Below are 18094 nucleotides of genomic sequence, written 5' to 3' on the forward strand. Positions count from 1 at the left end.
ATTTTCTTCTTCTTTCTCTCCATTTGTCTCAACATTCGTCTTATGTCTAATTGTTGCTTCCTTAATAACACCAATCAGAAGTAACTACTTATCTGATGTATGCATCAAATCAAATAGTCCAAAATTTTGCTTGCGAGTCTTTGGCCTAAATCCTCATAGAAGTCCTTATGAGTTGACACAAGAGGCCATCAACTTAGCATTGAGAAACGCGTATGCGATAGCCAATAAGATTGCCATCTTTCACTATGAGACAAACGATAATAACTTGAAAGCGATATATAATTATTGTACGGATTATTACCGTTATGCCATTAATGCCCTAAGAGGTGCAAAGGAGAATTTTCGAAAGGATGGCTTACGATATAATGGTGTGTATGTTGCTGGAAATTTTGCCCAAAAAGCTAACTTTTATTGTGAAAATGAGTTTCAAAGAATCATAGGTTATGTTTATGCCTCTACTCTTACAAAAAACAATGAGAGGATGGTGAATTTTGGTAGTATTATTGTGGCTGCGGCAGATGTTCTATCTAATTCAACATTGGTAGAAAAATAGTATGTAATAAATGTTGAAAAAATAACTCTAGTGTCTCAAAGAGAAATATTCACATTATTATCCATATTATGATATTAAATGGGTGTTAATATCTTTTTAATGAACTTATAAATCAATATTCTCTTTGGTCAAAATAATAGTTGTTGCCAACATCAATTTCTTGAAATGTGTTATTTAAAATCTATATGTCGAGATAGTTTTGAGATTCGGTAAATTATTTAAACAATTATTCAATCTTGATGCTTGTGTGAAGGGAACTCGTTACACGCTTGTGTTTTCCAGTGCGTAATGAATAAATAGTTTCATGAATAGATTGTACTTATTTGTAGTTGGGGATAGACTTTCACGTTCAACTAGATAGATTAACTTGTATTTCTTTATTGTTGTTTTATTCTATTATTGCTATTGTTTTTTTGAAACTTATGGCTTTGCAATGATGAATTTGTTGTCTTCATATATGTGTCGTGTGTTTGCGCCTCACATAAACTACACCATAATTGGAAATGGACAAATAACAAGATATAGATCATACATCATTGCCAAAGTAGTGCTTAATCGCCATAGAAGCATAACCCTTGATTTCATCAATTAATCCTTCAAATTTTGAAAGGGCGGATGGGAGTATACATGGACGATTCAGGGATTCATCAAAATCAAAACTCTTTTAAGATACATAAAAACAAGATATGAGAACTACAATAGAGTCAAAAGGTTTATATTTTAAGGCATAATAGTTCATCATTTGAATTTTGAGTTATCTTAACAAAGAGAGTAAAATATAATCTCAAATTCAATAGTTGCTTGTTACAACAATAGAATGTGTTGTTCATGCAACATATTTTGTCATATACAAAAGTTATGCATGCACATATACATGTGAAATTCCAATATCATAGAGATGGTAAGAATGAACATACATTGCTCCCGTTTACTTAAGAAAGGGCGGAGAGAGACGAGTGAGATAAGGCAAAGAGTGAAGAGATGTGAATTATATATATGTTCTAATATCATATAAAGGGTAGGAATGAACATACATAGCTCTAGTTTACTTGAGAAAGGGAGGAGAGAGACAGGTGAGATAAGGCAGTGAAGAGATCTGAATATATATATATCAGATAATTGCATGTGTCTATGTTAGAACTTAAGAATTTTTTTAGTGTCACACGACTGTATTATATTGTAAGTAGTAAACAATGTTAGGGGTGTAAATAATTTTCATGCTATATTTATAGACGATTCAAGATTTTATTTGTCAATTTCTCTATTTAGGATTGTGTTCTATGATGTTTGGATTGTATTGTGAGTAATGTTTGTTTGATGTAATTAACCAGTTGGACGGTAGTGTCATAAAATTGTCATTGTAGTGAATTAGTATTACTAATAAACTTGTCTTCTTTTTTTTTTTTTTAATTACAAGAGAAATTTATAATTGTTATCTTTTGAGTGTGCTTTTATGCAGTATCTCACAAACCAAGTCGTGTAAATCACTACTAATAAATTTGTCTTATGAAACAAAAAAGAAAAATAAATATATTGCACAACACAAAATGGGCAAATAACAAGTTACATTTTGTCCCATTTTCTTTTTTTCCTTCAGTACCACCCCACAAATAGTCTCTACACTGAGGAATGTAAAATATTGTATTATTAATAGAATAATTTTTGGATGATATCTTTTTTAATATTTAAAAGTAAAGACAAAATCTAAGGGTTGATTTTCAATTTTCAAATACATGCTCTGCACAGAATAGTACGATTAATCTTTCATTCAATAATAATATTTGAGCGGCTGTCCTTATCGATATTTTCATTGAATTAATTACAAAAAGATAATATAATAATATTTTCATACGAAAAAATCAAAAAGTTTTTCACTATTTTAACATAAGTTTGTTCTGTCATCATACGTTTTATCGATGAACTGGTTTGATAAAAAATGAGTAGAAAACTTATGTTGCTTGCTATTAGGATTGAGTGCATCATTTATAGATTGCTTAGATCAATTAACTCAAGTTGTAACATATTAAATAGGTTAAAGATCACTTTCGATAAATCTCCCAAAGTCATGACACCAATTAATTGAACTTATGACATTAATATAATGAAGATTGATAGTGAACCCAAACATGTCAACGTAGATTGTTTCAACACATAACAACATAACTTGTATCATAAGAAAAATAATTTTGCAAATTTAATACTATCTCTTTAATTAACTTATTTTCTTGGTTGACTTTTGAAGAACTCCTAATTAATTCACTTCAAGATACAACATAATACAGATTCTCAATCACAACCTTGACTTACCCATGCATGTGAAACATGTCTCATATGATCACAAAATGCACTATGAGATTTATCTACACAAACCGATAGATAACTGACGTGATATATGATTCAACCATTAATTATTTCAAGCTTAGACACACCACCCTACTCATTCCTAAATTTCTTTAGACTTCACCTTACTAAGATTCCATCTGATCTGGCCTAGCCTAGAATTTTGAGTCTCTACGTATAAGCAACAAATTATAAAAAAAAAATAAAAATCAATCATCTAGGAGTTTTTTAGCGATGGATTAGCTATGAAAATTTTGGCATGTATTATTCTAATTCAAATGTAAAATATAATAATATGTTTAGTCAATCTTTATACAAGCAAGTATAATGCCTTCTTATCCCAATTTTTTTTTACTCTGTTTGGTATTGTTTGTCGTGGTACGCTTTTTTCGAAAGGTAATTTAACTATTTTTTTAAAGTTAAATTAGATCATATTAATTCAATATTTTAAACAAAAAAATTATATATTGTAAAACTATATGAAAAATACTATAAATTGCAATTTTTTCCACATTAACATGATGAAATGATACATCTTAAAATATTAGTCAAAGTTTTTATAAGTTGACTCTAAGAAATAGAAATCATGACAAATAATACGGGAGTAACGGAATGATACATTTACAAGACTTTATTCATTGAACCATACTATTGGTCCACGTGTCAAGTATACAATGACCAACTCCTCCCTTCCCTTCTATAAAAACCCCCCAAAACTTTCTTATTAACTTCACCAAAACATCAATTACTTGCTTGATTAGTTTTTCTGAAATACTCTCTATTATTATTATTATTAAGTCTTTCAAATTCAAAAATTTATAATGTCTGGTTGTGGTTCTAACTGTGGTTGCGGTTCTAGCTGCAGCTGCGGCAACGGTGGAGGGTAAGGCAAAAATATTTTCTTTTAGGGTTTCAACCAAATTTATGAAATAGAAATAAATTTGATGGTACGTACAAATATGTACCACGTATGTATACAATAATATACAATAATATACACATATATATAGTTCAAGTCGAGAATAATAAATATAAGTTATGATAGTTCTATTATCTCAATTTGTTGCAGGTGCAGCATGTACCCTGATTTGGAGAAGTCCACTAACCTTACCATCATCGAGGGAGTTGCACCTATGAACAAGTAACTATTACTTTATTTTGTTGTGAGTTTTTAGTTTTATATATGTATTTATGGTCTAAATTCTAAAATATATAATATGATTAGTTGACTTATAAATTATGATAAAGTAATTAAGTTCAAGTAATATCAATCAAATGTAAAAGGATTTTTTTTTTTCACTATCATGTTCCTTTTACCTTGTTTATATATGGTGTGGGAGAAAATTCTCCCCTCCTAAGCTAGCTAATGTGGTTGATAAGTTAGGCCAACGATGCATATCTTTTTTTATATGGTATCAGAGTTATGTCTTATTTAATTTATTATTTCATTCCAATGATTTTATCATCCACGCTCTAGATGTCCAATTCTAAAAGTCGGTTATTGAGTCCACCAATGAATTAATAAAGGCTACTTGGTCTACTTATATGGTCTTAAACAATAGCTTCCTAATGAGCTATCTTTTGGGGTTATTAATTAGATCAAAATTCATTTTTATATACACCAATCATAGCAGGTAATCTTTGTTCTATTTTCAAGATTACAAAATCTCACTTTTCTCGAGAGTAATGTGTTGTATCTTAACTTTTGTAACACAGATTTTATATCAATACATAAAAATAGAATTTTACACAAATCTCATAATGTTAAGAGTTAATTACATCATATCTCTATTCTTTTTCAAATTACAAAAATCCGTGAAATTTTGTTGAATTCGAATACATCGCTTTTCTCGTGTCCCGATTTCAGATACATCCCAATACATCGCGTCTCGATATTGGATACATCACTCAACGTCTCGATATATGGCATAAAGTAATGTACACTTTATCCAACCGATACATTGCATAAAGTAATGTATTTGAGAATAGGAGAGTGGGAATTTTTGTAATTTTTTCAAATGATAAATTTTTTTTTTTAGAGAATATGATAAAATAAGTTGTGTATCTAGATAAATTTTCTTATAAATTAAAGGCAAGGTATTACAAATATAATAATCAATAAATGGGAAAGTTGGTAAAAATGACAAAATATCACAAGTTAATTTATTTTGTATGATCAAATTTGCAGCAAAGCAATGGCTGAAGGATCAATTGAGAAAGCAACAGAAGGAGGAAATGGGTGCAAGTGTGGATCAAGCTGCAACTGTGACCCTTGCAACTGTTGAAGTGCTTTCACTATATGGACATGAAAATAAATAAATTGTGTTTTTATGTATTTATTATCAAGTGTGTTATGTAATATTGTGTTGTATAATAATTTGAATAAGACTATAGTCATGTAATTAATAGTGTGGGATGATACTATACTCTCATGGCTTTTGTGTTTTGGTTATTTAATTTGATGTTTGTTTGAAGGAGGCTTATTATCTTAGCTATAACATAAACCTTATTGATGTGCAATATATATAAGTTTATCTCCTTCATTCTAACATTTGTTCCTTTTTTAAAGTATTATGTATTTTGATGTTATGTAAATTCAGAATTTAGAATTAGTACGTTCAGGTATTTGTATGCGTCTATATATTTGTTGTTTTAAAAATATATATGATTCGGAGAATTTACTTTATCTTAAATTCTTTATTATTACTTTTTTATGTAATTTGTTATTTGTTCCTTTTAATGTTGATGAAATCAAAATCTAGAATAAGTAATTCTAACGGAAAAGCAATAGGTATAATTAGTTAGAACCCAACTTGTCCTAAACTTATCTCAGTTGATAGAAGTGCAAATAATAGCAAAAGAAAAATATATAGCTCAAGATCGTTAATTAAGATCGGAAGACTCAACTAAAGAACAAGAAGCTAGAAGGGAGAAACAATATTTTTGTATAAAAGAACTTGATTATAGAAAAAGACTATTTGATTTGAGTTGTTCTTGGTTGCTTACATATGACTAAGTTCACGCCTATTTATACTTGTATAGGCATGCTACTAGAAATTATTCTAAATTACATCTATAAAAAATATCTAAATATCCTTATCTTCTAACTATGTAACAAGAATCTAGATATTTCTATATTTTACTATAAATATTTAATTATTTACAACATCTAAATTTTTTCTTAAGTAAATTATCTAATATATTTACTCTATAAAATTCTAGAAGTTCTACCGAATATCTAAGATATTTTTGTACCTCCAGACAATCAACTTTGATTTTCCACAAGAAGCTACAACACTTTACAGTCTAGTGGCTATTTTTTTATATTATATATTTAGTTTCGCAAATAAACCACTTGTATATATATATTGAAGGGATATTTAATTTCTTAGTGTTATTTAAGGCTTTAATAAATTGAATTCGGTCATTTCCGTTGCATATATTACAAAAAGGTTAATTATATACAAATAGCGTAAAGAAATTTACTTAAATCAATTAAGGAGTGGCAAACCATTATGGTGTAGTAATTTTCGTTAATATAGTAAAGGCACTCTCCATAAAAAAAAAAATTATTTAAATTCGAGTGCAAAATTTCTATTTTTGTATTTAATATTCGAATACGTGAGCACTAGCTCATTCGAGATGTCTAAAGCCAATTAAAAACATCGAAAATTATTAGACCACAACAACCTATTACATCAAAAGTGGCTAAAATATGTTATCGTCTAGAAGGGAAAATATTTTTCAAGTACATCATCTTCAAATATATGACTAGATATAAAGTGACATATTGTAATAGTACGAGGGATAAAATACTGTACTAATAGAATAATGTTTTGATGATATCTACTTTTTTTTAATATTAAAAAGTAAAAAACAATATCTAAGAGTTGATTTTTTATTTTCAATTTTCAAATACATGTTGTGCACGAAATGACACGACAATCTAACTAGTTTCCTTGTGATAATTGACAATTAATTTTTATTATAAACTTACATTACAAGTTTTAATATAAAAGACTGAATGACAGCTATATTCGATATACATAAGATAATTAATAAAAAAAAAGTTTGACTAATTAAGAAGGAAAAAACAAGAGAAAATGAAAATTATCATAATGCGTGAACAACCCTTAAATCCAACTCAAACTACATTAGGGATAAAGAAACGCCAGTAAAGTTACATCGCTAACTTGGTAGCAAAATTTCTCCTGAACTTGGTAGCAAAATTTACTTTAGCACTAATTTTACGAGTAATTATTTATCGCCTAATTTCTTTTCAAGTAAATTAAAATACTCACAAACTGCTGACATGACAAGTAAAAATATTGAGGCGCCTAAACATCAAAAATTAAAGAAAAAAAAGAATAAGTGGATCCCAATTATTTTCATTTTATCCAATAATCTTTTTTCTTCATTTTCTTCATACCTACCACCACCAATCTTTAGTACCACCAACCCCAACCCCACCTCCCCGTCCCTTCATCTTCCTCACACTCAATCCACCCCTCCCGCCCTCAACCACCACTTGCACTATCTTTTCTTCTTCTTCGATCCCCCCTCCCCCAAACGAACCTCCACTCCTACCCTTTTTATTTCTTTTCGAATCTCGGTGCTTCACACTTTTCTTCTTTTTATTCTTTTTCTTTGTTGAACTTTTCATATTTTTTCACCTTCTTCAAAACGCCTCATCCCACCGTCATTTCCTTTAATTTCTATCAATAAACCTAAAAAATGTGATGAATAAGAAAAAATAGGAAAGTCATCAATTTGTTCTTGCTTCAAATTAAAATTAATCTTTATGGAAAGGTTTGAATGTGATGAACTTGAAACTATTTTCAATGAAACTCTACAAATTTTTTGTTTCAAAAAAAAAAAAATTAGTTGTCATTATTTATTTGTTTTAATTTTGTGTCTTAAAAATTGAGTGTTCTTATGAGAATGATTTTGAAATTTTGAATATCTTTCGATTAATTTTTTTTTGAGATTATTTTTATTATAATCATGGATTAATTCTTATTTTTTGAGATTTTTTTTACTTTCTAAAATTGTGAATAAATAAAAAGAAACAAAAAAGAATTAAAAATCAAAATATAAATATGTTTAATGTGATGCTGATGTGGCAATGACGTGACTCTGATGTGGCGCTGACGTATCAATGACATAGTGCGTGTGGAATGCACTTGCTATTATGAGACTGGTATTGTAATATTAGGGTGTATTTTAATTCACTTGAAAAGAGATTAGGGGGTAAATAATTACTCGTAAAGTTAAAGTGCTAAAATGAATTTTCCCGCCAAGTTCAGGGGGAATTTTCCGTATTTTTTCTGTAAGTAAAATACTCAATATAGCTTGCACGCATGACAACAACAATGGCTGCTTGTAGGAGCTAATTTGATAGAATTATTAAGTTTTTAGATATGTTTGGTAAAACTCAGCTTCAACTTGTTATCGAGATCACAAATGACCCGAAGGACAGATATATTCATACATTATCGTACACACGATAGAGGAATATTAGCTGACACAACTAATACTATTTCCACGTGGAATGCGACTATTGGACCTAGTAATTTAGGGCTCAAGTAGAACCTCACCATATGGACATAGTGTTTTAGGGCTCAAGGGCCATTGGACGTAGTATTTTAGGATTCACCTTTGACCATCCCAGATAACTTCAAATCTGAAGCAAATGATTGAGAACAACTACTCTCCTCAATGCCGAGCAAGTTAAGATCAGCTATACATCGAATGAATCCTCAGTATTCATGTTGCTCCCATTAAACGCATCTCAAAATCCAATATAACAATAATATACCCAGTATAATTTCACAAGTGGAATCTAAAGAGGGTAATGTGTACTCAAACTCTACCCCTACCTTGGGAGGTAGAGAGATTGTTTCCGATAGACCCTCAGGCATGACAATTATTGGGAAAGATTAGGTAAATTGTAGATCGAGTTAAACGTAGTCAACTAGATACTAAGAACAGTGTCTTTAGCAGCTTGGTAAGTAAATTTATGTGAGATAATTAAGGAACTCAGAAGCAGTAGCAACAGCACCTCCTGTAATGGCATCCATTACAATCTTATCTCTGTTGTTGTTGCTTGCAGCAGATACGAGAGCTCCTGTCAACGCGCCCCCAATCATAGCATTCTTCTGCAAACAGAGTAAACAAAATGAATCGACTTGTTTTTCAGAAAAGAAAGTTCAAAATCTTCAACCTTCTTTCAGTAGGACCGGTGAATATTAACACTCGTCCAATACATAGAATGAATGTACGATGGTCAGTACTAGTGAAAATTACACCTCGTTACAAAATTAACTATGTAAGCTTATACTTCGCATATATAAGTATAGGCAATCAACTTCCATCCGTTGAGCAAATTAAATATAAAATTGCAATACAAATTACCCAATCTTTGGTTCCACGAATTCTCTCCGTTCCATACTCCACTCCAGCGTATACCCCAGCAACAGTCCCTGATTATAGAGACAACAATTGTTACATAATCCACTTGAAATTTCAACAAATTAGGAAACTAACAATTTCTTTCTACTCACCCCAATAAGCACCTTCTTTACACATTTTCTTCAACTGCAACCAGAGGTAAATTCAGTTAGAACGAAACAAGCAAGTTGGGCGATCCGTTTTTTTTCAGTCAACGTTATTAAATCGCTCCCAACAGCCACTTATGTTCTGTGGTGAATAATTGAAACATTGTTGGAGCAGAGTATAAGACAAAATGCTGCTCTTACCCCGAAACTTTACTAAAAAACAATTTCAGGTCCAGATAAGCTATCTTTTTAAGATAAACAGGACAATTTGGTTTAACCAAAGCTAGGACTAAAGTTTGCTACGTTGTAGATGGTAAAAACTTTGGCTACAACTTTTGTTTACTATGCATAAATTGATGTTTGAGTGATAAGCCAACAAAGCAACATTTCAGGGGCATCACATAGAACGGATTGAACTATCTAGTCCCAGGTAGAGGAAAACTAGCCGAGCTATACAGTTGAATACAGAGGACATACGTAGGAGCCTGTAATTGGTACGCTAATCAATAGGAATAAGGGTATGATTTTGTATGGCTAAAACATATCTTTTACCTCCTTCATCAGGACTGAACTTATCAGCAGACACATTGTCAGGTAAAGAAGACTACACTACTCGAGAGAGATGCATATGATAAATACGGTAGAGAAATGTTATCCCTAGGACGGAAAGAATGATAGAAATTTGAGACTTCATAAATTATTCGAAAACATCTCCCTTATATAGAACAGAATAAACAACAATCAACTAGAATTTTGCACAAATATAGTAAATGATGTAACATTATTTAAGGCATGCTCACCGATTTCTCAAAGTTGTGACTCGAAACACTACCTGCAAAGACCATGTCGATTGCAAAACAGTGAGCTGAATAGACTGACTATTTCTATATATAAAATCCTGTAACTTAATAACTTAGGAATTTACACTTTACCATAACATGAGAAAAAAAATCAAAGAACAAAATTAGAATATTGGATTTTTACCTCAACTATTAATAGTGATGATGCTTAGTGTAGACATTGGATTGAAACAGTAAAAGCATCAACCTTTACCAAACAAATCAACAACTATGACTATTAAGGGTGTGGCCTAGTGATCAATGAAGTAGGTTGAGAACCATAAAATCGAAGGTTCAAATCTCAACAAAAGCTAAAAAACACTAGGTGAACTTTTCTCATATGTGCTAGTCTTGGTGACAGAATTTCCTCCAACCTTTTGCTGGTGGGAGGTGGACACATGGAATTAATCAAGGTTATCAAAAGCTGGCTTGATCACCACGGTAATCATAAAAAAAATAAAAAAAATACAACATAACCAGAAAAACAGTATGGGGTAATTAAATCTGTCTATACAAGTCCATGTAATGTAACATAGGTCATATTTTAGTCACTCCAAACACAATCGATATTCCATACACAATCAATATTCCCTCTAATTACTTATCTACTTTCCTTTGTTCTTATTTACTTGTCCATTTTCATGTCCCTAAGTACTTGTCCACTTTGCTCTATCCCTAATTACTTGTTCACTTTGCTCTATTCCTAATCATTTGTCCACTTTGTTTTTTTTTTTGTCGTTCCTAATGACTTGTTCACTTTTCGTTGTCCCTAATTACTTATCCACTTTCCTCTATCTCTAATTACTTATCCACTTTGCTCTGTCCCTAAATACTTGTCCACGTTACTTTTTTTTAGTTATTTTTAATTACTTGTCCACTTCTCCCTATTCCTAATTACTGGTCCATTTTCTTCGATCCCTAGTTATTTGTCCACTTTACTTTTATTTTGATAAAACTTTTTGAAAATCTTAAGCAAACATTTAAGTAAAACGATAAGTAAGTGTTGCAATCCAAAAGGTGGACAGGTAATTAGGGACAGATGAAGTACTAATTAAAGATATGATTAATTTGAAATTGGATATTCAAGAAATGGAATTAGAAGCAATAAAAATCAAACCTCTAGCGACTATCCCATAAGTTTCTTCAGCAACAGTTTTGGTAGCAGCAACCTAAAATTAGGATAAAAATTAAGCAAACCCATCTTCACAAGATCGAAAACAAAAAAAAAATGAAAAAAATGAAAATGAAAATTTACAGTGCCGATCTTCAAGAAAGCATCAACAGTGTGATTTAGAAAAGGGTTTCCCAAATCAATGCTTAGATCCACTTTAGGAGAAATCAATGATCCTGAAAATCGACTCTGAGGCATTTTTTTTTTTTTTGCTTCCTATTTTCTACACTCACTCCGATTTTTCTTTTTTATCAGTTTTTGTTTCTTTCGCCTTTTTTCGAATTTCGATGCATGCAAATACCAATGTTTGTGTCTAAATAAAAATAGTATGCATAATTATATGATGTTATGTAAATCTATTGTATGACTTAGGAAAAATTACTTGAAACATACAATTTATTTGAAAAATTATAAAAAATTATGTTATCTTCTATTTTCAATACGCCACATTATGTGATATATTCAAAATCGAAATATGATATATTAAAAAGTTAAATAATGTATCTGAAATCAAAATGTGATGTATTTGAATATTTTGAATGTATACGAATTTTGCCAAGTTTAAGAGATTTTTGTAATTTTTTTTAAAAAACTGAAGTAGTATGCAATTAGCTATTACCAAGTTTCTTAACACTATAAAATTGGATTCAATATTTTTCATTGTGTATGATATGAACTATGAATATGTAAATGAATAGATGAGTTTTTTAAAAATATTAAGTAACTATTCATTTTAAAAATTATTTAGTAAATATATATTTATATTATTAATAAACGGATGAGTATACATTATTTGTTAGACTATGGGTTATATATATATACCTAATACACCATTATTTCAAATATCAAAAGTCAATTTAAATCGGCTCTAAAATATTAATATACACCCAAAAAAATTTGAAAAGCTATTTATACCTCTGATATTCTTCAAACATTATAAGTTTGCAAAATAACAATGTATCAACTTCATATAAAGTGTACTATAATATTCTTGAGATGTTTATACTAATATTTACACTATTTATATAAAATTACATAAATATTATTCGAACTTATACGAGCAATAAAATTGTCTCATACAACTTAAACTCTCTTAATTGGGACACATTTTAACGGAAGAAATGCACTTAACAATGTAGCATATAATTATTTGCCATGTGTTTGCATTAAATATCGTAAACATATCCATCATCAAGCAATGACAAGGATCACATGTTACTATCATAATAGTTGACAATTGACACTAACGGCGCATAACATATCCATTATTAAGTTTTGAACCATCTGTATAATCAATCTATATTCATGTATCAATGAGATATATAATATGTTCGATATATACTTTCTACGACTTACGAAAAGCTAAAATATGTGGTTTTAATCCTTTTCTTTTCCAACGATCTCTATCGGATAGATTTGAGAGGCAATATGAAAAAGAAATTAATAAAAAGCGCTAAAAGGGTCTAATCAAATTCCATGAATCACAATACATTAAGCTACACTAAATATCAAACATTAATAATGAATATCAAGAAGTAACACATCAAAAGGTTGCACAAGACTAATAAACAGACCAAAAATATAAAAAATACATCACTTACACATCTAAGTACCTACTAAAAATCTTCTTTTTTCCCCCACAAATTCCGTGAAATATTCAATTATCCAAGTGTCAAAATTGAATCAAAAAATAAAATATAAATCGAATAGAATCTGATCTTTAGACCAAGAAGGTACAAAATTGGGAAACCCTTTGCAAAATTTGATATGTTCTATATTATGGTAGCAAGATGCTAAAACAAAAACAGATGCAACTCTAATTGTAGACTGCAAAACCTTGATCGCGGTAGCACATGAATAAGATCCTCCTCAGTCAGTGTTATTATGATACAAAAAGAACAAACTAAATCCGCAGTAATTTTACCTCATCTTGAAGCTTTTTGTAATTTGTTGAATGTCGAAAATAGAAGTGGAAATGAAGAGAGAAACAAAAACCTTCAAAAAGTTGATGTCGAACAAAATTGTGTTTTTCCAATGCAAGATCATGGAGTCACTGGGGAAGAATGACTCGATTCGATCTTTAGTCCCTGCCTCTTTCTACAGTTCTTAAGTACCAAGAATCCTTTGGCTTTGATTTCAGATCCAATACAGGATTTTATCCTCCACAACAGCTCAGTACAATGCCGATGAGAGGAATTAGAGGAGCTGACGCTGCTCTGAACCTGAACATTGGCTACTTTGTGACTGGATTCCCACTTGGCTTCTAGATAGGCAAGGGATCGCCATGGAGGAAGAGGCATGGAATTCTGTTTGAGTGAACATTTAGCTGCTTCTACCATAGCCTGAAGATACAGCTTAAGTTTTGTTACTGTGCCAACATAAACTGGTGGAAGACAACTCAAGACCACATTGTACGATTTGACTGCTCTTGCAATTTCAAAGTGGCTCCGGAAGTCAAGATCAATGATATACCTTTCGGAGCATCCATCATTTCCATGGGAGATAACCTCAATGTACTCGTGTTCACCTACATAACAGATAGGAAATGTAGCACAATGTCAACCAGAATTCTAGCTCACAAGGATGCTTGACAGTGCAAATTTAAATATTTTAATCACAAGATACAGCGACATGAACACGTTATCTAGTTGAAACTACTATTAATACACATGGCGCACAATGCCACCACACCATTCAGAGGCTACAATGGGATAGATTCTCAGTGGTTCAGACTATAACATTTGTACAGTCGAAGGCTTTCATACTTGAGCTAAATAATGTTTCATAGTTAGACCTCTTAATATAGTACACAGGCAAGAAATGAACTTAGAAAAAAGCATACCTCCAGGAATTTTTCCACAACCTTGCCACTTGGTTGCACACATATCTGCATTAAAACCGCAAGACTGGAGGAGCTTCACTAGATAAGATCTGATGCAGCTTGCATTGCATGTTTCAGGCTTGCCAATATGAAAAGATTCGCTCATTGAAAGAATAAGGGAATGAACCACCATTGTTAGATCACTTTCATACCGATCCACTGAGTTCTTGTACAGCTGCAAAATAATACAATTTGCCATAAAGTTCCATCATTAAGATTTTTATCTCTTGTTGACAAATGAAGATACACTATTAAAGGATTTAGTTATGAGCAACAGACCAGCATGTGAAACCTAGAATTTCAGTTGTCTTATGCCCGTAACTCTGTCATTTAGAAATTCGTTTCATTTGACTTATCTTCTATTTCACAAGGAGGAACAGTAATTCAAAGATGATGATACAAATCATTTTTTCCTAGCCTGTAAAGGCTCAAAGCACTCCTGACTCCTATTCTCTATTTATCTAAGACATTGTTCTCATCTTCGGACAAGTTTCATAGATATGTCAGACTGACGCTAAATATGCACAGGTTATTAAATATACTCTAATTAATCCAATTTTAATCCTCAGGAGAGAACATCGCAAGGGTTATACTATCATTTTTTCAATTTGTTGATATGGGTATTGTCCAGGCTATTTTATATACGTGTTCACTATTACATGACCCCACTTTGTACACTTAAACAAAAATACTTGAATAATTTCATTGTTAACCCCATGCAAAACTAAAATTCAATGACCACAAACATGCATATGTAAAAACAAGGATTACTCCAGTTCAAGCTCTAATCGTTCCTGGATAAAATCCTTATCTGTCTATTCAAGCTCGCTAGTATACACCTACACTGAAACACTAGAACAAGTTTCACAGGCGAAAAGCACAAAAGAGCTCTAACGTCTGGGGGCTTTAAGCGCAAATGCAGTGTGGGCTTTAATAAAAAAAAAGGCTCAAAGGGAGAAAAGAATACAAATATATATGTTTAGTCCAAGACTAATAATTATAAACATGAATGACAAATATATGACCAAAGAAATTGAAAAAACGTTATGATAAAGTGAACTATCAATTATTTAGTTTCACTTCTTCATAAGAGGCTCATTGGTAAGGGAACGTTTGCCTTAGAACCTTGATGACGACACTAAAGCGAACATAAAGTGAGGTGAAGCGCTCAACATGTTCTGAGCCTCGCTTCAGGGATCAAGGGCGCTTAAAGCGCGCCTTTGACAACACTGACCTCTATACCATATGCGAAACCAAAATTCCATGACGATATACATGTGTATTAGAGACAAGGATAACTCCATTTCAAACATTAATCGCTCTACAAAAATTTATTATCTGTTATATTCGAACTTGTCGAGATGCACCTAGACCAACAAGCATAAACATGTCTATTCACTGAAATGAGGATTGCTCCAACTCAAACATTAGTTGCTCCAGATTAAATCTTAATCTGTGCTGTTCAAGCTTATCGTATACCTAGACAAGTTGATCACTGAGGGAGCTACTTAAAACACACCACATGGTAATAAAGAAAGAAGTCTGCTTCACAGGTAAGCAGAGAGGAGGGAAAAGATATTAGCAGGACCTACTGCAATTAGTTGCTTTAGATATCTATTACAACAGTTCAAAATTATTCATTCCCAGTCATTGTGCTTCCCTAGTTACTGGAAAAGGAAAACAATCTCCCAGGAACCTGCTGCTGACAGTCATGCCTTGTATACCCAGAAAGGCATCAGCAGGGCAAGTTTATGTGTCCAAAAGAAAGGGGAGTATTATTGCTCACCCCTGAATTTGGTACAGGATAGTAAGTTTGCTTATGGCAGTGGGTTGCCCATTTTTGCATTTCCAGAAGCTTGTACTACCATAGAATAAATTAAATTGTGTATCTACCTACAGACTGCAATTTCAAACCAAAAACATTGTCTAATTAGAACAATCACCAAAACTGAGTTGAAGTTAATGCAGGTGAATTGAGCAAGCACACTGCAATCATGCTTCTACATTGACTACCCTTCTGTGACACACTATTATCAAAATTAACCTCCGCTGTGAAGCACAATATCAGTATTTTTCTTTCACGTCTCTTGCGTAACTGCATTATTACCCTGTCTGTTTACGTACTTATTGTTGGTGCAAGTTTTTGAGCCTAATAAGCTTCTGAGCTTGTTTGGCTTTTCTCTAATCCACGGAAACTTATTCTCAATGACTCAAATCCATTAACTTTCTCCTCATTATCTGCTATTTCTAGTCCAACAAACTAACCACAAGCTCTGAAAAGCTGTTGCTTCAAAAATTTATATTATGCATCGATTGAGAATTCCGATTAAGCACTTACACCTCCTACTTCCTGTCTTTCAAAGACATCAATATCAATGTCAAAATATTTGACGGATTCAACAGTGACTCGTGTAATGCACAGGTGAATGAAGGAACTCTAATTATTCCATCTCGAATTTTAATCCTCCGGAGAAACCGTCATTTGTGCTATACTATTATTTCTTAATTTGTTGATACTGTAAGTGTCTCGGCCAACTTGTGTACATCTCTACTATTATACACTTTAGCTTTGCATATACCTACACAAAAATACTTGAACATAAACATATCTATTCACAGAAAAACCGTTACCTGTTCTATTCAAGCCCTTTATGTACCTAGACTAACGAACATAAACATATCTATTCACAGAAATAAGAATTACTCCAATTCAAACATTAATTGCTCCAGATTAAACTATTCAAACTCAACAATTTCACCAAAACAAATAAATCAAAAGGACGATAATAACAACACGTACAGAATACTCACCGAAATCGTATCAGCAAGAAGAGCGAGATCGGAGTAACCGGAATCATTATCACTGCTACACCTAGACTCAGCACCGGCGCTACTACTTTCCAGAAAGTCACTGACCATAGCAGCCAAGTCAGGTTCGCTCTCATGACTATAACAGCCGCCGCTTCCAACACCGTCGCCTCTATTCAGCCAATTTCCTCCTCCGCCATCACCATCGACGACCACCGGAGAACGACGTTCGTTGCTCCTCATCTCCGGCCAATTAGATTTTTTTCGAAAAAAAAAAGAGGGAAGGCGTCAATAAAGGCGAGCGAGAATATAGAAGGACTCGTTCTTAATTTTCTCTTTTTTCCGTTCAACTCTTTATTATGATCTCGACTCTTCTTAAATAGAAGAAAAAAATAATAATATTAAAATAAGTACAGCGAATATTACTATTATATATAAAGCATTGAACATACAAAAGATATTAATTTTTTCCGTTTGAAATCCACATTAAAAATTTAATTAAATTTAAGTTATAATTCGTATCGCTCATTTAAAAGTAACACCCTAAAAGAAATTTTATATCTAAAACTCAGATCAAGATTATAAAATTTTCATACATAAAATTTAAATTTAACACCTTAAATTAAAAATAAAACAGTCACACCATTATATTGCTGACTCGATAATCTTATATCAATTGAGTAACCAACAAGTTTCAAATATTATGGTCCTTCCAAAAAGATCGTTTAGTATTTTTTTTTAATTATTATTATTAATTGAAAATGAAGTGGCGGTTTTATTTTTCTTCATGTTGAATAGTCAAAAAAAAAAAATTATTTTAGTAAGTCTTAAGAGATACTTTATTGTTTGGTAATATGGATAATGATAAGGTAGTTTTGCGTTAAAAAACTTATTATTTGTTTGATTGTCAGACGATTATATTAAAATTAGTACTTATTAGTATCG

At 31.5% G+C, this 18094-nt stretch overlaps 3 protein-coding genes across 3 annotated transcripts; 1 reads left to right on the top strand and 2 right to left on the bottom strand.

Moving 5' to 3' along the window:
* Nucleotides 1–3625: 3625 nt before the first annotated feature.
* On the top strand, nt 3626–5413 carry LOC107021776 (metallothionein-like protein type 2). Its single transcript, XM_015222484.1, has 3 exons — nt 3626–3776; nt 3963–4034; nt 5082–5413. The coding sequence occupies exons 1-3, from the start codon at nt 3715–3717 to the stop codon at nt 5176–5178; spliced, it is 231 nt and encodes a 76-aa protein (XP_015077970.1). The 5' UTR covers nt 3626–3714; the 3' UTR covers nt 5179–5413.
* Nucleotides 5414–8636: 3223 nt separating this feature from the next.
* Nucleotides 8637–11792, bottom strand: LOC107021356 (outer envelope pore protein 16, chloroplastic). Its single transcript, XM_015221999.2, has 6 exons — nt 11545–11792; nt 11407–11458; nt 10251–10282; nt 9457–9490; nt 9308–9375; nt 8637–9051 (listed from the first exon to the last, which is right to left on the bottom strand). The coding sequence occupies exons 1-6, from the start codon at nt 11656–11658 to the stop codon at nt 8911–8913; spliced, it is 441 nt and encodes a 146-aa protein (XP_015077485.1). The 5' UTR covers nt 11659–11792; the 3' UTR covers nt 8637–8910.
* A 1165-nt stretch (nt 11793–12957) lies between these two features.
* Nucleotides 12958–17519, bottom strand: LOC107021780. The gene is made up of 3 exons (XM_015222486.2): nt 17153–17519; nt 14303–14516; nt 12958–13987 (listed from the first exon to the last, which is right to left on the bottom strand). The coding sequence occupies exons 1-3, from the start codon at nt 17390–17392 to the stop codon at nt 13503–13505; spliced, it is 939 nt and encodes a 312-aa protein (XP_015077972.1). The 5' UTR covers nt 17393–17519; the 3' UTR covers nt 12958–13502.
* Nucleotides 17520–18094: the final 575 nt, after the last annotated feature.

Source organism: Solanum pennellii, chromosome 6, assembly GCF_001406875.1.
Source record: "Solanum pennellii chromosome 6, SPENNV200".
Lineage (NCBI taxonomy): Eukaryota > Viridiplantae > Streptophyta > Magnoliopsida > Solanales > Solanaceae > Solanum > Solanum pennellii.